This window comes from Epinephelus fuscoguttatus, linkage group LG5 (genome assembly GCF_011397635.1).
Source record: "Epinephelus fuscoguttatus linkage group LG5, E.fuscoguttatus.final_Chr_v1".
Taxonomy (NCBI): domain Eukaryota; kingdom Metazoa; phylum Chordata; class Actinopteri; order Perciformes; family Serranidae; genus Epinephelus; species Epinephelus fuscoguttatus.
In genome coordinates, this window is record NC_064756.1 from 5,802,158 (window position 1) to 5,824,227 (window position 22,070).

General features: G+C 40.1%; 1 protein-coding gene across 2 annotated transcripts in view; it reads left to right on the forward strand.

Annotated features, from left to right (window-relative positions):
* The first annotated feature begins 1,307 nt into the window (after positions 1-1,307).
* ubash3bb (ubiquitin associated and SH3 domain containing Bb) overlaps positions 1,308-22,070 on the forward strand; it is a 66,142-nt gene continuing 45,379 nt past the window's right edge. For both annotated transcript variants that reach the window (XM_049576909.1, XM_049576910.1), the window contains exon 1: positions 1,308-1,576. In XM_049576909.1, the coding sequence (XP_049432866.1) occupies positions 1,449-1,576 (128 nt within the window). In that variant the 5' untranslated portion in view covers positions 1,308-1,448. The remainder of the gene's footprint in view (positions 1,577-22,070) is intronic.

Sequence of the window (22,070 nt, forward strand, 5' to 3'; positions counted from 1 at the left end):
GACACGAGTGAAGAACTGATGTTTTTTTTAATAACTTCAGGATTTCGTCTTCAGCTTTTGACTTTGACACATCAAAGGGTAAGTTTTAAAGATCTAATAACTAATTTATGATGGAGGGAGGACTCAAGGAAAAATATTTGTAGCTTCAGGGAGAGTGGAAAAAACACGAAAAGGTCACACACAGTCACATTTTGATTATATTTTCCTTTTACACTTCTTAGGGACTGTCCTTTACTTATCAGAGGAGAAGGGTGGCTGGGGTACGACTTATTTTTTTTGTTTTCTGTTTGGTTTTTTTTGTTTTTTATTTTGAGCCTTCCTGAGGCTACAAATCTTTTTCTTAGAGTCCTCCCTCAACCATAAATTAGTTATCAGAGTTTTTAAAACTTACCCTTTGATGTTTGAAAGTTAAAGACAAAATCCTGGAGTTAAAAAGAATATCAATAAAACATCACTATTTGAAGCTCAGATTTGGTTATATATTGTTCCTGACAGAAATGTTAGTCACACATGATGTGTCCAGTGTAAACTATAATTTCTGTTTTTACAATATCTGGCCGTGATTAATGTGTTTAATTCTGGTTATTTTTAAAAAGAGAATATGGCATCTTTAAAAACTCTTAAAACCCAGTGAGTCCCATTCTGACCCACCACAGTGTGTGTTGTGCCTCCACTGCTGTGTATAAACCCAGTGAGTCCCATTCTGACCCACCACAGTGTGTGTTGTGCCTCCTCTGCTGTGTACAAACCCAGTGAGTCCCATTCTGACCCACCACAGTGTGTACTGTGCCTCCTCTGCTGCGCATAAACCCAGCGAGTCCCATTCTGACCCACTACAGTGTGTATTGTGCCTCCTCTGCTGTGTACAAACCCAGTGAGTCCCATTCTGACCCACCACAGTGTGTACTGTGCCTCCTCTGCTGCGCATAAACCCAGCGAGTCCCATTCTGACCCACTACAGTGTGTATTGTGCCTCCTCTGCTGTGTATAAACCCAGCGAGTCCCATTCTGACCCACCACAGTGTGTACTGTGCCTCCTCTGCTGTGTACAAACCCAGCGAGTCCCATTCTGACCCACCACAGTGTGTACTGTGCCTCCTCTGCTGTGTACAACCCCAGTGAGTCCCATTCTGACCCACCACAGTGTGTGTACTGTGCCTCCTCTGCTGTGTACAAACCCAGCGAGTCCCATTCTGACCCACCACAGTGTGTACTGTGCCTCCTCTGCTGTGTACAACCCCAGTGAGCAGATCTAATTTGCTGTTTCCTCCAGTGGGCGGAGTAGCGCGGCGCTGCCTGGACGCGCAGCCCTGCTCCAGCAGCAGCTCCGAGCAGTTGCCTTTACCTCTCCACTCATGCGGACCCGGCCGAGGCTCATGGACTAGCCGGAGGTCTGTCGGGTGCTGGACTGTATCGGGCTTGTAGCGGACTGGGTGGACCGGCGGACCATGGCTGCCAAAGAGGACCTCTACAGTAAGATCCTCCCTCGGAGGCTCCGGCAGAACCGGCCGGGTTCGGTGAAATGTGGCTCTAACCTGGACGTGCTGTTATCCATGGGCTTCCCCAGACCAAGGGCGTGAGTAGCCTGACCTGAGCACTGTGTGTGTGTGTGTGTGTGTGTGTGTGTGTGTGTGTGTGTGTGTGTGTGTGTGTGTGAGCAGACGGGGACATGGCCGGTGTGTGAGCACTGAGTAACGGTTTGTTGTAGAGTTATTGTAGCGGACGGGTCAAACGCAGCATCACACCGGGTCTGACTGTGCGCAGCTAGCTGGTCCTCCCTGTGTACACACACACGCTGCTGAGGAGTGGAATAAAGTGTCATTTATCAGGATTAAATACATTGAAACAGCTCTGTAGTGACGGGAACACAGCTCAGAGGCGAACAGCTGAGAGGAGCAGGAGTGGGACATTAAAGAAGTGTAACGTTGGCACCAAATGCAACAAAAACGCCTCTGAAATTTACACTATATTTTCCTTTTCTCCTCCTTAGAGACTGTTCTGTATTTATCAGAGGTGTGCTGTGGCTGGGTGTGACTTTGTTTTTCATTTTTATTTATTTTTAGCCTCCCTGAAGCTACAAATATTTTTCCTCAAGTCTCTGAGTGACTGGCAGAAAATACAGGACCCTCCCTCCATCATAAATCAGTTATTAGATTTTTAAAACTTACCTTGTGATGTTTGAAAGTTAAAAGTTGAAGATGAAACCCTGGAGTTCAAAAGAGCCTCAGTTTTTCACTCTTGCTGTGCATGCTGGTCAGTTTCGAGCAAACAGTTTTAAATGAGACATAGAATAAAGTGGCTGTGATGAAACATCACTGTTTTAAGATATCAGATTTGGTCATGTTGTTTTCCTCTGGTGGAAGCGTTCGTCGCACATGATGTGTCCAAAGACTGCTGGAAATGACAGTTTGGGTTTAATTTCTGATGAAATATTACGATGTTAAGCTCAGATTTCAGCTTGTTCTTATTCCAAAGCCATCAGATATGAATGTAGAGACAAACCATGTTCCTTTTTTTTCTAAACCAAACCATGTTACCTAAACCTAACCTTGTGCTTTTGATGACGCCCTGGTGTCGGTTGCAGCATCATGGAATATCAGCAGCAGACACAGGAGGATACTTAACACGTCATACATAGACGTAAAAGTCCATTAAGAAAGCGGTGCCAGCCTTTTCATTTTAAGTCATCAAATACCACTGTTATGTCAGTGCCAAACGCCACATTTCGTGGTGGTGTGATACAGCACTGGGTGGTGTCAGTTTGTGACGCAGTCAGGTGGAACTTTTTGCAGTGGTATGATTTGCCACTGGATGGTGTGAGATTGAAACACTGCAGGTAATGATGCAATACAAGGAGCTGAAAAGTCCCAATAGGGTGGTTGGGAGGGTCTAACAAACCCTGGACTTTCACCTGGGAGCTCTTCCTGTACGAATGTAGAGCCAAACCATGATCGTTTTTTAAACCTAACCCTGTGTTTTTGTTGACATCCTGGCATTGGTTGCAGTGTCACAGAACAACAACAGCAGACACAGGAGGATCCCTAGCATGCCATACGTAGACGTAAAAGTCCACTAACAAAGCAGCAATATGTAAAAACATGCCGTCTAATCTGGGCTCCTGGTGGGTCTCCACCAGTTTAATGTTTAATTTGAAAATGTGCAGTAAAATAAATAGGGCTGCCCCTAATAGTCGACCAAACGTTAGTCGACCAGAAAGGCATGTGTGACTTTAATGTGAAAGGACAGACACAGGAAGTGTCCACGCTCAGCAGTCAGACAGGAGTCAGGTTAATCTCCAGGGCTGGTACCTGCGGTTATTCCACAGGCTAGTTAATAACATGTCGGGCAGGAAATCCAAAGTGTGGGATCATTTTGAGAAGGTGAAGGACGAACCCAAGGTGATATGTAAACTCATCTTCATTGGTCGACTACAGACATGACGTATCATCTGAAACATGGAAGTAGCTACATGCCCATTAGCCCACAGCGTCATTAACAGGCGGCTCGCTCAGTGTGTGACGTGCACTTGGAGATAAAATATAGGCCTATATTAATGAAGGTTCATTAGTACGGTTTGTATTTCTCTGTAATGTAGCACAGTGTTAACAATGTTACTGATACTATTCTTTCTCACACCTTCAACTCAAACCACCAAAATATATCATTTAATCATTACACTAATATCGTAAACATGCGGGCAACTAGCCGACTAATGGACTATTGCTTGAAAAGGAAAATTCTTAGTCGGGAGCAGCCCTAAACATAAATACAAAATACCAGCCTGTTCTCATTCAGATGTTGTCAAATACCGCTGATTTGTTAGTGATTTTGGCGTCAGACACAGACACCAAAAGTCACCTTTCACGGTGGTATAATACACCACTGGGTGGTGTCAGTTTGTGACGCAAACTTTTTGCAGTGGTAAGATACGTCACCAGACAGCATGAAATTGAAACACTCCAGGTAACAACATAATACAAGAAGCAGGACAGTCCCTATTTTGGGATGGATGGGTCCAACAAACCCTGGACTTTCACCCGGGAGCCCAGTGTTTGTTACCCGTATGAATGTGGAGCCAAACCATGATGTTTTTTTGCAAACCTAACCAAGTGCTTTTAGTGGCGTCTCAGCATTGGTTGCAACCTCGCAGAACGTCAACAGCAGACACAGGAGGATACCTAGAGTGCAATACGTAGACGTGAAAGTCCACTGACAAAGTGCCGATATGTGATAATGGGATGAGAACGTGTTGTGGATTTGGTTATGTTTCTTTCTAACAGAAGTGTTCATCTCACATCATGTGTCCTGGGACTGTCAGAAATTTGAAAATCCAATGATAATTTCTCCAATGCATCCCCTTTTTGCGCCACCCCCGTCCCCCTCATAAGTAACGAACAATCCCTTACCTTTGTTTAAATTGGAGCTCTGATAATTTAAAACAGTTTTGTTACCTTTGTATTTCAGTTTCAGTCAGTTTCAGTTTGGTCCAAACTCCTGTTCCAGCTGTTTCCTTGAGGAGCTGTCATACGTAAACTATTGAGAAAACTGGAGTCAGGAGTCATGAAGTCATGACTGTGAGTGTGTTTGTGGAGGGGGAGGGTGTCATACGGTTCACCCTGCGTCCTCTGCTGTTACTGAATGGAGGGACTGTCTTTGACTTGGCCAGATCAGTGAGTTCACATCCGTCCTGTCGGTTACAGGCTCTCACTGTAAACACAACACCACTGTATACTCCATCACCAGCCAGGAAAACAGCAATTAACACACACAGTCACTAATGAATACTGGAATACAGTTGGAGGGATTTATCATGTTGATATTTGGCATTTCTTTGGTCACATGTTCACTTGCAAATAGTTTAGCAAGCAAAGGAAGAGCAGTGAAATTGCTAAAATCACATTTGCTAAAGGGCACTAGCCAAGTACAGCTGCTGGTGGTTCGAAGGGGGCTGGTTGGGGTGTGGCTTTTTTTTAGCCTCCCTGAGTGTCTGGGGGAAAATGCATGACCCTCCCTCCACCATAATTAGCCCTAACCATTTAAAAAAATATATTGCCACCAAATTAAGGTATTGGAGCTAGCAAAATGCACATCCTACTTAAAAATCACATCATTATCATGCAAGTTTTGATAGTTTTGGTGTGATTTTTTTGAGATTTTTTAAAAATAACTTGCCTTCAAACCTGCTAGATTCAGAGGGTATTTATAATAAGTACAAAATACGAGCATTTAAAGATGTATGTCCTTCCCCTGAGCTAAAATAAAAAACACAAGTCAGTCCCAAGTGCCTAAAAAAAGATCTAACATGCCTCCCCTGATTTGCACCACCCCTGCCCCATTATAAATAATGAACAGTCCCTTAAGGCAGCCCTATGCTATCACTGAGTAAACTGACGACCCTTTTCGTGACCCCGAAGTGACATATTTGATGGATATTTCATATTATATTCAGTGCGTAACACTAACAGTACAGAACAATGGATAAAATACACAATTATTTTATTCTTGTTTTATTCTATTGATGTATATATTATACTTAAAACTTAAACACTCACAGCCTCAGCACAGCAACCATATTTAAATATATTTATTTTTAAATATTTATAATATCTTAAGTAGAATGGTTAAACACTGTAGCATATTGCATATTTTATTATTTTAATTTTTAATGCACATTTTCATTTCTATTTTATTATTATTATTACTTTATATTTATATACTTCTATTTCATACTCTTATTCTTACTTCTTATAAGTCTCTATTCTTTACTGAGCGACGGTAACGAATCAAGGGATCAATTAAGTATTTCTGATTTCTGATTCTGATATTGAACGCATTAACTGCAGGAAGTTTGTGTAAAATGAGCAATTTGGATGAACCTTGAGCAGCTTATTTCCTGTAAATATTTCATCAGAGATGAGTTTTCCTGATCTCTGTCTGTATTATGTTTTTGTTTCTTTGTTTGTTTTTAAGCAATCATACAAAATTGATAGACTTTTTCCTCTCACTGACTCTTGGCCATTGTTCTGTGAGCTCTTTGGTTGTTTTAAGTACATACTGTTTTAACCTTCTGAAACCTGAGCAGATTGGCTTTATTTATTTATTTATTTATTTATTTATTTTTCAAAAAAAAATGGAAGATGGCAATGGGAAATTTATGAAATGACTCAAAAATTAGCAAGATATTAAAAAGTTTTAAGAAGTAACTTTAGTAAGTAAGAAATGTCTCCAAAATAAGCCCCCGCCCCCAAAAAACAAACAACAAAAAAACAGTCAAGGAAATTACCTGAAAATACGTCAAAAAAAATAAAAGTATGTGAAAATTAACAAAAAAGAAAAGTAAAAAAAACAAGAAAATTACCCAAAAAATATGCTAAAAAGAAAAGTAAAAATAGCTCACAAAAGAAAAGTTAAAAAAATAAATTCTGCAAATAAGCAGACAAGAAAAGTAAAAACACAGCACCAAAAAATTAAGTGAAAATGAGCACAAAAGAAAAGTAAAAAAACAACAACAAACAATTACTTGAAAATAAGCACAAAAAAGAAAATAAAAAAAACAAGAAAATAACCTGAAAAATAAACAAAAATAAAGAAAAAATACAAAAAACAAGAATATTACCTAAAAATGTGCAAAAAGAAAAGTAAATAAATCAACAAAAAATTACGTAAAAATAGCCCACAAAAGAAAAGTAAAAAAAAACAACAAACAATTATCTGAAAATAAGCAAAAAAGAAAAGTGAAATCTCCCAAACCCCAACAAACGTACCTGAAAAAGACTGCTAAAAATTGAATTAAATCATATCTACATCTGTTTTCTGTAAATATATATTTAGAACTTGACATGTCCTTACATTTTGGCTAAATTTCTAATCACACCAGACACGGGTTAGAGACGGCCCACTTTAGATCCATTTCCTGTATCTGTGTGGGTGTTGCCACTGCTCCCGCCACCTTTAGGAGACGAGCAGCAGCCCTGAGTCCGTTCATTACGACTGTTTCCTTCGCCCCACAGTCACTGAAGTAAATACTGCACCCCTTTTTAACAAAGCCCAACCCTTCTAAACATTCTGACACTGAAATTAAACTTTTTCACACACACAAATCAGGAGAAAATTAACTTTATTGGAGTTAATATGGAACATAATTTTGGCACTTCTGTACAGCATTTTCTCGCTTCGTGGCTCCACATATACACTAATATCAGTACGTTTAATATTGGCAGGTTATTTTATCGGTCTGACAGCATGTATTCTGTCCATGTGTTTTGCACTGCAGCTCTCAGAAATCATTTATGTGTCAAATGCTGTGGCCACGACTGTAAAATAATTTTCCTTGTGTGATGGCTGTCATTGACTAACTTCTACGTCTCATTTTGAACAAACATTAAACATAAAAACATCACTTCCTGTGAAGCAGAGGATTTTCCAAGGAACGACCTCTGTGACACGGGCCGGTCAGGACAGCAGATGGAAAAGCTTTCATGAACCGTACGTGGTAGAATCAGTATTGTGTCATATTAATTAGGGAAACTATCTGGACCTATTTTTGTCCGTATTGTTTGAAGTCTGGAGGAAATCTCACGGAGCTTCTCCTTTTTTTCAGCGCACACACTTAACCTTGGGAGTCTTTCCACCCCTTTCACCCAGACAGATGTCACACATCATGAGTGCTTGGGTGTGTGTGTGTTAGTGTTTGCGAGTGTGTGTGTGTGTGTGTGTGTGTGTGTCAGAGGAAGTGTGCTGTGGTTCGCTGAACGGACACAGCAGACGATGATGATAGGCCCCCAGGCAGGCCAGCGTTGGCCTAGAACACACTCCCTCAGGGAAGCCACAACCTCTTTTATATCAGCCTGCTTGGCCTTGACACGGCCACTTATTAACTCCCCTTCTCCGTCTGTCCGTCTCGCTGCCTCTTCTTTCTGTCGACAGTGGTTGACCCACTAAATTTCCTGACCAACTTCAGGTGTCCTGGTTCTGCTGTAAAAGGATTATTTCTGCATAGGAAGATTAAATTTATCTGGTGTTCTAGTCAGGACATTGTTTTGGTTTGGGGGCATCCCCATATTTCTACCAGTGTGGATACACACCAGCTGTATGAAACAGAGTTTAGTGATATCACTACAGGAGGATTTGATTATAAAACACTTATAGCAGAAACATTGAATGTGGTTTTTACTGACAAATTTGTTGCTTGGGGTGTTGAACCTGAATACCATTTTAGTATTGTGCAGCTTCAAGCATCAAAAACTGCCAGCTGTCAGAAGTGTGAATGTGAGTCAGTACATTCACACGACATTAGAGGAAATTGATTTATTTATGTGTTGACGTAGACCCTACGCCGTACCATACGCTGTAGCCTGATGTGTACCTCCCCAGAAATGTAACTGCACGTCACAGTGACGCAGACCTCCTGTCTGTTTCTGTAAGCTGAAACCATTTCCCTCAGTGGAAACTAAGCTTTTATTTACTTTAGTTTCACAGATAAGAAACAATAAACTGTGAAGACAATAAAGCCTCCACAAAAATATCATTTTAAGTCATGTGTGTGATTTATCCTGGCTTCATATGAGCAGAGGAAATTTCTGCTAGCTGCTAGGCTAATTTATACAATGTAAAATGCCATAGGCTTGTGCTAATAACGTTAGCATGTTGTATTTGTTTGGAAAACATGTTCAGTATCAGACAGTTGTTTTGTCAGTGAACCTTGTGAGCTGTAATGGAGCCAAATTTTGCAACGTTACCTTTGTTAAATGTTGCTGTTGTCCCTGGCTTCATATGAGTAGCGGAAAACTCCACTAGCCTCTGGGCTAATTTAAACAATGTAAAATGCCATAGGCTTGTGCTAATAATGTTAGCATGTTGTATTTGTGGGGAAAATGTGTCCAGATAAAGACAAGTGTTTGTCTGTGAATGCTGCGAGTTATAGTGAAGCTGATTTGTGTACTTGTGTTTGAAACTGTCTCTATTAAGCCATGTTTAATGTTTGTTTACTGTGTGTTTAGAAGCAACTGAATCAACTGACACAGACACACCACCGCACACGTATAAATGCTCACAACAGCGTAGGACACGTGCGTAGGCTACTGCGTACTGTCTGCAGCAACTGTGCTATCCAGTCGATATGGACCAAAATCTCTGAGGAATGTTTCCAGCACCTTGTTGAATCTATGACACCAAGAATTAAAGCAGTTCTGAAGGCAAAAGGGGTCCAACCCAGTGCTAGCAAGGTGTACCTAATAAAGTGGCCACTGAGTGTATACTATCATTTTGGTTATAGTGAAGAGCCCAATGTGCCATTTAAGGATTTTTTCTCCCAGACAAGAATTCAGTTCCAGAGAAGAGTGAATAATAAATATATCTGTCTTATTGTGATTTTATTTCAGTTGAAATGTCTCGTAGTTAAAAAGACAGACGTAATAAGAACCTTATCAAACCCACAATATAATGTCAAAGGAGCACAGTCTCCAGTCAGCTACTTTACAAAGTACTGACAATGAAAAAATCCATCTTGCCATTATTAACTGACATTTCCATCATCTTGGAAGCAGGAAATGTCTGTAGGTCTACTGTGCAACGCCTCCAGGTTAAATCACTCTGAAAACAAAATCGATTGTGTAAATTAAAGCTTCCAGTAAGTCACAAGGTGCATCTCTCCGACTTTGTAAATGACAGCCTTGTGCATGTCAGCTCTTAATGTAATGATCAATCAGACATGAAACAAGCAGAGTCATGCTGGTTTTTACGAGAAGAGGCTGACTGGGCTGCTAAAGCATCTCTGCATGTTGGCACTGAGAGCTCAGTTAGAGTCAGATTTCTGCTCAGGAAGACGAGATGTATGACCATGAGACATCACAACCTGCTCAGGCATGTTCTCAGTCCATGTATTAAAATATTTTAGCTGAAGGATACAAACATATTCCTCTGATTTAATCAAAACTCTCACTGTTGAAGGCCACAAAAACATTATTTCTAAATCAGCTTCTCACTATGAGTGATGTGATCCTACATCAACACACTGTTTTCTACCGGTTTGGTTTTTCCATTCCCACTGTATGCTTGATTAAGACAAGAGACACATGCAGCCTACACTGTGTGTGGATGAAGATAATACAATGGATTTAAGTGTGGTGTCTGTGAACTTCTAATTTTCGTTAGCTAGCTAACTTTGTTAGCGTTACCTTGGAGGCTAAAAAGTAACTACATGTCACAGACGCTTTGATTTACTTTAATTTCACAGATAAGAAACAATAAACTGTGAAGACAATAAAGCCTCCACTAAAATAGCATTTTAAGTCTTGTGTGTGATTTATCCCGGCTTCAAATGAGCAGAGGAAATCTTCACTAGTCGCTAGGCTAATTTATACAATGTAAAATGCCATAGGCTTGTGCTAATAATGTTAGCATTTCATATTTGTGGGGAAAACGTGTTCAGTATAAGACAGTTGTTTTGTCAGTGAACCTTGTGAGTTGTAATGGAGCCGGATTTTTGTAACGTTACCTTTGTTAAATGTTGCTGTTGTCCCTGGCTTCATATGAGTAGAGGAAAAGTTCATTAGCTGCTAGGCTAATTTATACAATGTAAAATGCCATAGGCTTATGCTAATAATTTTAGCATGTTGTATTTGTGGGGAAAATGTGTGTTTTAGGTGAGTTTTAAGTCCATCAGACTTTACAGCACTTCACAGAATCCCCGCTGTCGACTAGTGTTTTGGAGGTGTAACTGCAGAGTGACACAGAAACACCACCGCACAAGTATTAATGCTGACAACGGCGTAGGCCATGTGCGTAGAAAAAAAGGATGATAAGGAATTTAGTTAATGTTCTGTGAGGAAAACAGGTAGTAAATTGTAAAATGATTAAATGTTTACAATGGCTAAAATAAGAAAATAGGAAAACTAAAGACTTGAAAAAATAAAATGAAAATGTGTAAGAAAAATAAATGTAAAATTGATATATTAAAGTCACTGTAAATGAAAAGAATTAAAAGCTTTTTGCTTTTTAATTTTTTTAAAATTTTATTTTTATGATTTTTAAAATTTTCTATTTTATTGTAGTTTTTGCTTTATTAAAAAGCTGTTAAAAATGTTATTATTTTATATATTTTTATGCTCCATTTTAATTCTTTATTGATCGACGTATTCAGTAGTTGACTTCAGAGCTCTATGGTTAAGTAGTGTTGCTCTCGATCGAAGAAATGAGTCAGTATGAAGGAATGAAGGAGTAAATTCTTCACAGTTTCAGACATTTCTCTTTACAACGCAGTCATTTTTAGTCAAGTCACAAATGTTCAGTGTACACCCTCACTAACTTTCCGGGCTCTATCAGCAGTAGGTAGAATTATGAGAAGACATAGACAAAGAAGTGAAAGCGTTTCTTTGCTTCACCACAGCGTCTCCAGTCTGCTTTCACTGTACCCACAGCTGTCTTATTAGTGCGATCGGATCAGTATCCTCAGATATAAAGTTCTGGCTCAATAATTAAAGTTAGCTCTCTGTGTTTGAAACGGTGTCATCTCTTCTTATACCCCCACCAGAGCAGATGATCTCCAAAAGATGTTTCGTAACACTTAACAAAGCATGCCTTATAGCACTTTTAAAGCAGCTAAAATTGGACTGAATTCACACTGCAGTGTTTTGCACTGATGTTCCAGAGCAGGAATTACTCCCTTAACAAAGTCTGGAGACAGATTTGTAATGTGATACTGTGTGTTTGGCCTTATTTTAGCTCGACAAACAGCTGTTGTCAGTTCATGAAGTAAGATTTGAGTTCTTATGCTCCATCTGATGGACGCCCACTCACTTCCTGTGTAGATAATGTGGTTTTTCACAATTGCTACACTGGTCATAAAATTGTATACTGTTACACTGAGAGCTATAATGCTCAACTTGAATCTCCTGGGCCCCAGATGTACGGCCGAAAACAGTGTGACGGATGACATATTTGCATTTACAGTGCCATGTTTGCTCTACACTTTGTCTGTGCTGATTTAGTGTTTTCTCTCCCATTTCACAACAGCTGTCTACATAGGAAATGTATTTTCTGTATGGCTCAGCTCGAGGGTTACTGCATATTTGCTGATTTGAAGGAGGAAAAGAAAATGTCTACTGTACGTGGGTTCAAGTCAGCTACATCTGTGAGAGCTGCATACAGTATATCCCAGCTATGGGAACTCTAAAGTGCTGTGGAGTTGGTAACTCTCATGAATTATTGAGTCATTCCCTTGTTTTTTAGCCCAGTATCTTTGAAATGCAGATGAATGTGAGCTTATTCTGAAGGTTCGCCTCCAATCTGCCTTCCCAGCTCTTTGGGACTATTTGAAGATGATCGTAGAATCAAAACGATATACGTAGTATTACATTTGATGTGTCATCATTATATATCTGCCTCAATGGGAAGCCTCTAACAAGGTCATATAAATGTCATTAGCCTTCCTTCCTGAAATAGGAGAGGTGCATCACTGTCTGGATATAGCTGCTGTCGTTCACTGGTGCACTTCCACTGCAGCTCGGTGATCATATCATGGTTCATTTGAAACTCTGTCCGGAAGCAGGCAAACAGACAGTGCTATCAGATTATGGGGCCATTGTCTCCACTCAAATATCTCACCGTGGCTGTATGAAAATCAAGGTAGAGCAGGCAGCTTTGCAATACGAATTACCCACAAACAAATACGTTGTCTAAGAAGAGCCCCTGCTAATTATAGTTCATTTAGGAGACTCCGCTTTAGTCTCACATAGTGTGTAGTATTTGTGCTTGGTGTCTGTCGTAGAGGTTTGTAGTGACCCACCGTATTCACCTGGCTCTCGTTCCTAGATGATTTCACAGTCATTCTTAATTTGACTATCGAGGCTCTGCTTCAATATCAGCGTGTTGCCTCAGGCACAGATGTAGAGATACTACATGAGCAGCGTAAAAGGAAAGTTAGTATCAAAGTTTGAGTACATGATCTCCTGAAGGTTGAAAAGATTACTAGGTGGCTAAAATCTTTAGCTTGAGTTAAAAAGCAACAACCAGGAAATGGCCTAATATTAAGACCATAGCTTACGAATAAGTGAAAGATTTCTCCTTCCTTAAAAATACCCTGGCTTTCCATGAATCAAAGTCATGGATCACAAGAACCTTTGTGACCTTAAAGGACAATCATGGGCATAAAGACCCATTGTCCTTAATACGACAATGTAACCTTGCTACTTTTAATTTTCTGCTGTACTTGATGTGAGCATTTCACCTTCACATTTGATGTCCCTGCCTGTTGTCCTTGGTTTTGTCTTTTTTGGGGGGGAAAATAATAAAAATAAAGTATACAAAACAAAAAATCCTTAGTTTGAAGCTGTTCTCCAGTATGTAGTGTCTTTAGATCGTACCATTTGATGCCTTAAATACGTAACATAAAATTATTAAAAGTGTTTTTTGCTTTCCTTAATCTCTTGTAATTGATTTTTTCAAACTGATTTTTCAAAAAAATTCAAAAAGGAAAAATGGGTTTCAATGGCAAGGCTTTTCACAATAGACCGAATCAAAATGTTTTATTTACAGTAACTTCCAGGTAGAAAATCCTCATGTCGCGTACATAAAATCAAACTTTTCCACCTGAGTAAAGCGATATTCTGACATTTGTTAAATTTCACAGAGGATGGGGATGAGGGAAGTAACAATAAAAATGAAACCGGGGAAAAAGGGAAAAAGGCAAGCAGAGATGTGTGTATAAAGAAAAGTTGTGGAATTATTTGACAAAAAATCAAGGACATAATAATGTACATAAAGTCATTAAAATGTTAACAAAAACTACTTTCTATAGAAGTAAAGGAAGTGATAAAAAATGACAATAAGCAATTAAATGATTAAAATCAACAACTAAACAAAAAGCTCGCCGCCCTCCAGACGGGAGGAAATATTGGTGTCTCCTGCGCACTACAATTCGACTTTCTTCGGCAATCCAGCACACAGCACCCACACTGCCACGCTGGCCCACCGGCCCTGTACATTCCCTTCTTCTGGTATTTAACCACCACGTCCTCAATGGATGATTAGATCACATGTGTGTCCACCCACTCTCTGCACGCTGATGAGCGGGGGGAGGTAGCATCTGAAGACGTGCAAGAAAAGAAACACAGTAAACCAGCAAAGAAAAAGGGCACATCCACCTTTGGGTTGCTTCATGTCTTACTAATACACAAAAATATACACAGAATTTCATCATTAATATACATAAGTTAAAATAAATGTGGAAGGAAATGCCCTCATTGAATGTTTTCATCTAACACTCTGTTATAGTGTTTCCTGTTCTGATTAAGAAATGGTTCCAGTGTAGTGTTGAGTTATTGGTAACGTACATATTAACTCCGCTCACTGTGGTTGTGCCACGCTGCAGTGACGCTGTCTTCCTGGCTGCTGTCAGGTTTGTAATAAATGGCCGATATCAGCTGCATGTATCCGTCTAACCTCAGTAAGCAGCTCCCAGGACAGCTGTCGGCCTACAGTTGCTGAGCCAGCAGCAGGTTTCAGGCCTGGGGGCTGCGAGGATTGACAGCTGTCCTCTATGAACCCCCCAAACCACAACACTCCACCTCCAGTCTCACACTGCTGAAACAATATTGTCAAAGAGCAGTGTTGGTAACCAAGAAATTTAAAGTTTAAAAGTTAACAGAGCACAAAGTGATGTCTTAAAATGACCTCTGACAGGAAGTGGATGTTTTTGAAATGAATCAAAAAAACGTTAAATGAGCTTTAAACTTTTACTTTACACATGACTAAAAGAAGTTAGTGACAATCAATCCATTTAAAACCAGCATTTCATTTACTCAAACCATATCACAGCAAATACTAAATAATTAGGTGCCATGCTTCAGACATTTTATAGTTCGTAATTACTCTTGTGATTTTTATTATCCACATAATAATAATGTAAAATAGTTTCTTGCAGCAGATGCCGTCCATCCGTCCGTCTGTCAGAACCATTCTCATGGGACGATATCTGAAGAACACCTTGAGGGGATTTCTTCAAATTTGGCACAAACGTCCACTTATATTTAACATTGAACCAATTAGATTTTGGTGGTCATATGTCAAAGGTCAAGGTCACTGTGACCTTATATGTCTCATTCCAGTGAACGCGATATCTCAAGAACGCATTGAAGGAATTTTTTCAGATTTGGCACAAACGTCCACTTGGACTGAAGAATAAATTTATTAGAATTTAGTGCTCAAAGATCAAGGTCAGAATGAGGTCACAATACATGTTTTGGGCCATAATTCAAGAATATTTATGCTAATTATGACAAAACCAATAGGACAGAATAAAGTGATGACATTTTGTATCCACAAGGTCGAGGGTGACACCATAATATTCTACATAAAACACTATTCTGCCCATTACTCAGGAACAGAGGAGGAGACATTAGGTCAGATACTGAAGCGGTGACACTGATCTTGGGTGTCCACCGTGAAACTGTGCTGATTGTGTAGATCTTCTGTGTGTTAAGCATTCATGTTTTCACATACATGGATGTGAACTGAGAGAGAAACTGGTGTGTGGAGGCATGTAACAGCAAGGCTAGTTTTTCTTTTTAGTATTGCAGTGCTGCCAGAAGTCTCTACATGATGTCATGTATAGTGATTCTTTGACATTTCTTCCATCAGTTTTTCAGTCAAACCTGCTGGGATTTCCCCAAATCACAATACAGGGCTCTGACAGAGTGCTTTACTCCAGGATTAATGCCTCGTATTGATGCGTCCTTCGGCTCCTCTCCAGCTGATTAATGCTAAATAACACCATCTCTAAGATTCTCTCCTCTTACGTTTCAGATCTCTGAAGACAATGCTGTGCTCAGTAATAACAGAATCTCACTATGTCTCACACCAGGTGTGAATTAAAACCTCATCTGTGTGAATGAGTCATTAACGATGTGTCTGATATAGGCCACTGTGTCTTCTCTTTAGTCATTTATCGTCTTATTTAACTACAGTTAAATAAGACGATGAATGCAGCGGTTACACACTGTATTTGAAATTTTGGTCACAATGCTTTTAGCTGCTAATGTCAGATTTTTTGGTCTTTTTAGAGCCCATTATTTTAATTCATTCATTCATTCATCTTCTAACTGCTTCATCCTCTTGAGGGTCGCGGGGGGGCTGGAGCCTATCCCAGCTACATTGGGCGAGAGGCAGGGTTCACCCTGGACAGGTCGCCAGACTATCACAGGGCTGACACATAGAGACAGACAACCATTCACACTCACATTCACACCTACGGACAATTTAGAGTTATCAATTAACCTGCATGATTTTGGACTGTGGGAGGAAGCTGGAGTGCCCGGAGAGAACCCACGCTGACACGGGGAGAACATACAAACTCCACACAGAAGGGCTCCCACGCCCGGGATCGAACCGGCAACCCTCTTGCTGTGAGGCGAGAGTGCTAACCACCACACCACCGTGCCGCCCCCCATTATTTTAATATTTATTTATACACTTGGATGAGGCTATTGCATCAGTGTGGTCTTGTTAATGTGCAGTCTAAGTAGGTATTTTGACTCGAGCTTGTCTCGGCCTTTGACACTAGTTTCACCTGTTGCAGCCTCTGGTATTGACCGAGTCCAGCTGACTGAGTCTAGTCAGTTTATTTCCCATATAACAAACAAGCGTCCTGTGTACATGTAGCTTGTGACTTTTTGCCAGAAAAGAATTATCATTTTCAGAGTTTTAATCTAAATTTGGGCAAATAAAGTCACATTCAGGCAGATTCCTGTGCACACAGCCTGTTTACACCTGGTATTAACATGTGTCTCGGTAATGTTTTGTCTCAACACACCCTGCCATCTCTCAAATGGAATATATACTTAAACTTTATGCTTGATTCGACAGCAGGCTATAGCCTACTCCATACCCTAGGCCACAGCCTGACGTGCACCTCCCAAGAAATGTTACTACATGTCGCAGCGACGCAGACCTCCTGTCTGTTTCTGTAGCTGAAACCATTTCCCTCAGTGGAAACAAAGCTTTTATTTACTTTATTTCACAGATAAGAAACAATAAATTGTGAAGACAATAAAGTCTCCACAAAAATAGTATTTTAAGTCTTGTGTGTGATTTATCCTGGCTTCATATGAGCAGAGGAAATCTCTGCTAGTCGCTAGGCTAATTCATACAATGTAAAATGCTATAAGCTTGTGCTAATAACGTTAGCATGTTGTATTTGTTTGGAAAATGTGTTTAGTATCAGACAGTTGTTTTGTCAGTGAACCTTGTGAGCTGTAATGGAGCCAAATTTTGTAACGTTACCTTTGTTAAATGTTGCTGTCGTTCTCTACTCGTTGCTAGGCTAATTTATACAATGTAAAATGCCATAGGCTTGTGCTAATAACGTTAGCATGTTGTATTTGTGGGGAAAATGTGTCCAGATAAAGACAAGTGTTTGTCTGTGAATGCTGCGAGTTATAGTGAAGCTGATTTGTGTACTTGTGTTTGAAATTGTCTCTATTAAGCCACGTTTAATGTGTGTTTAATGTGTGTTTAGAAGCAACTGAATCAACTGACACAGACACACCACCGCACAAGTATAAACGACAGCGTAGGACACGTGCGTAGGGTCTGTTCTTGTGTTTGAAACTGTCTCTATTAAGCCATGTTTAAAGTGTGTTTAATGTGTGTTTTGGGTGTCTTTGCAATCAGCTCAACTTTACAGTTGAGTTGGATCTTACAGCCCTGTGGTGGAGAGTCGTGTTTTGCTTCCAGCTAACAAACTGACGTCACTGTGACATCAGCCCTAAAAGGGTCTATACAGTATTTCCCCTCAAATGCGTCCATGAACATTTCTTTCTTAGAATATGGTCATCACAGTCATTACACATTGTCAGATTAATTACCTACAGTCTATACAGTTCCGGGGCTATTCATAAAACTGAAGCCTCAGATACCCAGGTCTAACAATGCCACTGAGGATGACACTGTAAAGTTCACTCACTCATTTTTAGGCTGAGCACAGCAGCATACGGCAGCTCTCTGCAGCCTCAGACCTGTTCTCTGTAAAAACATCAATATCAGCCCTCAAACCATTATCATTCAGACCCAGAACCAGCTCTCCATGCTCTCCAGCACATTTTAAAAATTTATTTTCTCTTTCTCAGTTTTGTAAGTCTTTCTGTGTGAGCTGAAGTTCATAACACATGCAGCTGCCTGGTGGGCAGAGAGCACACGCTGCATCTGCCCTGTGAGAGCAAACCAGATTTCTACCACACTGCTCAGTCCAGTTAGCTGTGCACTGGAAAAGAGGAGTGTGTCCTTGTCCCATGATTCTTCTGTCACTGTAAGAGGGACTCTCTCGGTCTCTGTAACACACACACACACACACACACACACACACACACACACACACACGGGCACACACAACTAATCTGTGAACACAGTTGCTGTTTTTATTTTGGTTTTGTCGAGGAGGGCACTACGGGTTGAAAGGATCAGGAACTAAAGTAGATTTGATGTGGCATTTAATCTCATGCCCAATTTGATGTGGACTGTGTGTGTGTGTGTGTGTGAGTGTGTGTGTGTTCATTCACATATTCCAGTCTGTGGGTGGCTGCGTACTAATGTGCATAGTACTTGTTTGCTGCTGTTTGCATGTGCGTGTGCTCATGTGTCATCTCCTGTCAGGGGCTTTTACGTGTGTGTGTGTGTGTGTGTGTGTGTGTGTGTGTGTGTGTGTGTGCAGTGATGACTGAGCCATCTGTGCCTGTAGTACCTTTGCCAATACAGCGACTGGAGCGGCTCCAGCAGCCAGCGTCCTCCAGCTCCTGCCGTCTGCCCTCACATTCACTTCACTGAGACACGACAGGAGGCTCCTTCATCTTGGACCGGCTTCCTGCTCCGTTCTCCCTCCCACTGCGCTCCAGTAATCCTGCTGGATGACTGGATTGAAATGATTGGGGAGGAAAATAGATTTGATGAGACATTTAATTACAGGCCTGATTGGATGTGGATATTGCTGGTGTTAAGGAGCGTTTTGTGGCACCAGACAGTAAAAGCTGGTTGTGCTCCGCAATTATAAATTTCAGACCACAATGCGTTTTCTAAATTTAGTGAATCTTTATGTATTCTTTGTGCGCCCACCATACTCTGTAGAACCCAGCAGATAGCACATGTCATATCTAAACGCACCAGAGCGAGCATCAGTGTGAAAAAAACACTGTTTTCTGAGACCAAGCTGCTGCGAGATAAAGCACAGCTCCTACGTGGCTGCACTTCAGCTCAAACGTTACATGATATCTAATCTATAGCTACATGTAAAGCCAAGTGCCGTGTCTTGACAGGAGAAGCTGCTCAGCCGTCCATGAAGAGGTGCGTGTGCATTCTGAATCAGGTCGATGGCTTTTATATGGAGAGACAGTAAAACCATTAGACATTAATACAGAGAGAAAGTGCATCATTGCCAGAGAAGAAGTGATCTTGTCCAATTAGTGATCCAATAATGCACACAGGGTATTGATGATTTTAATTCTGCTCGTGTCCTTCAGGAATCAATACTTTGAGCTGAAGAGAAAAGCAACGAGAAAGCTTTAAAAATAGATCAGACTCCTCCTCTAATAAGTTACCGTCTCAGTTACACAGGAGCAACAGACTCATCTAATGAAACAAATATGCACATAGTTTCATTACAAGTCAACCTTGCTCAGTACCGTGGTCTTGTTGCTTATCATTAATGTCATGTTCTTGTTGGTGTGAAAAAATATTCAAACCGAAGGATACTGTGTGACCAGCAGGAAGTCTCACCTTAGTCTAAGCTAACCAGCCTTTAATAGAGTTCCTCAGAAATGAGTCCTATATGAGGAAGTATTTTACCTCTCACGGCCCTTTTGATTCGAAGTCAATGTCTGTGGCTAACACAAGCTTATGAGACTTTCATGTTTTGTTCTATAACATAAAAAATACATCAGTAAATACTCCACTTGTTAATTTTTAAGCTTTTACATGTCTTAAAAGAAGAGGTTGCTAACAAGTGAATAGGATAGAAAGTTCATTGTCATTGTACAAAGAGTATACAACAAAATATAGGAGTGCTACATCTGATCAGGTGCCAAGTAGTTATTAAAATAAGCAAGTAAAAAACACACAACATAATCACTTATGAAATCGGAAATAAATAGCGTAAAAAAGGGTGTATCAAGCTGTTGCACATGTAAAATAAATAGTGGATTGCACTACTGAATGAGACTACAAAACATCATGGCTTTACAGCCGTGTTGTGGTGGTGATATTGAAGTCATAGCCGAACGGTAGCTTTTTACTTCCCGCAATTGCAATTATGCTCCAAAAAGTGGTGTTTATTTGTAAAAATAATCTTGCTGAAAAAAATTGTAAAAGTATCATAAATGTTTGGTTGCCACAGAGCTTATTTTCTGAAATATCATCGGAAATCACATTGGCTTTTTGATGAGGGAATATCTTCAAATTTAACACAAACGTTCACTTGGACTTAATGATGGACTGGTTAGATTTCGGTGGTCATAAGCCAAAGGCCATGGTCTCTGTTACCTTGTCTGGCCTATTCTTGTTAATGGAATGCAGATGTCAAGAACAGCTAGAGGAATTTGGCACAAACGTTCACTCAGACTCAACGATGAACAGATTTTGGTGGTCAAAGGTCAAGGTCACTGTGACCTTGCATCTCTCTCATTCTCGTGAGCACAGTAGTTTAAGTAAGCCTTGAGGGAGTTTCCTCAAAGTTAGTACAAGCATCCACTTGGACCTCAAAGGTCAAAGGTCACTGTGACCTCACAAAACACGTTCTTGGCTATAAGTCAAGAATTCATGCGCTAATTATGACAAAATTTTACAGAAATGTCTAACAGGATAAAAAGATGAAGTGGTGACACTTTATATCCAAAAGATCAAAGGTCAATGTCACTGTGACATCATAATGTTCTGCATAAAACACTTTTCTGGCCACGTCATATCTCAGGAACAGAAGGGGAGATACTGAATTGGTGACATTAATCTTGAAACTGTGCTGATGGTACAGATTTTCTGTGATTTTCTTTTCCAAAAGCATGTATATTAGGAATTTAAATCCAAAAATAAATAACGAATCGACTGTAGAAAAACTGTGTAAAAAAAAAAAAAAACAACAAGATTTGTAACCTATTGTTTATTTGAGAAAGAGTATAAATATGACAAACATTCAGTATAATTTTTCTGAAAGTAAGCAGTCACAGAGAAATGGAGTTTTAATCTGTATGGTTGTGATTTGCAACTAACATTGATTTAAAAAAAAAAAAACTTTCAAACTCCACATTCAGATTTGATTGTGATTGAGAATAGAGCTGTAATTGAAACATTTCAAAAGCTTTAGATAGGATGATGTTTGTGTTACATCTCCGTGACGTGATGGTAGATGGTAGATCTCTGAACATTGCCTCGGATGCATTGTTTTATTCTGCAGTGACCTAAATGTCTTTCACTGAGCACGTTTAGCATATTAAAGTTCGTGCATGTTCCATATGTTGCTCGGCATGAGGACAATTGCGTTTAGTGCTCCAGTTGATAAAGAGCTCTCCTTTATGCTTTACTCTTGTACAGTGAGATGTTATGTCAAAACGATGACGGTGGTTTGGTCTGTGAGGTGTGAATTATTGAACGGTGTTTTCACACTGAGCTGGCAGAGTTTTTGCTCTGTTACTTCCAATGTATGTAAACACAGTATTCATGTGTGATCAGTGGTTTATTATTGAGAACAGTGATCTTCAGTCCTCGCTGCTTTGAAGCATGAGCCTGTTATAATCAGTTAAAGCTACTTATAGATTATATGATGAACTTCCAGTCACCCTCTTCTCCCGAGTGCTGTACGTGATCACTTGATGCTTGAACAGCGTTTTTAAACTGGTGTTGTTCTCTCACTCAAACACAACCTGTTCATTCGGTTGCTGTCCAGGCTGTGAACCAGTGCAGCTGTTCACATATGGGAAATGATTATCAGTAAAATAAGAGAGTAGATTCAGAGAACTTAAAGCTGCGTCAGAATTTTTATGCCTCCTTGCTGGCAGAAGCCATAACCAGAGGCATTACATTTTCGGGTTGTCCAT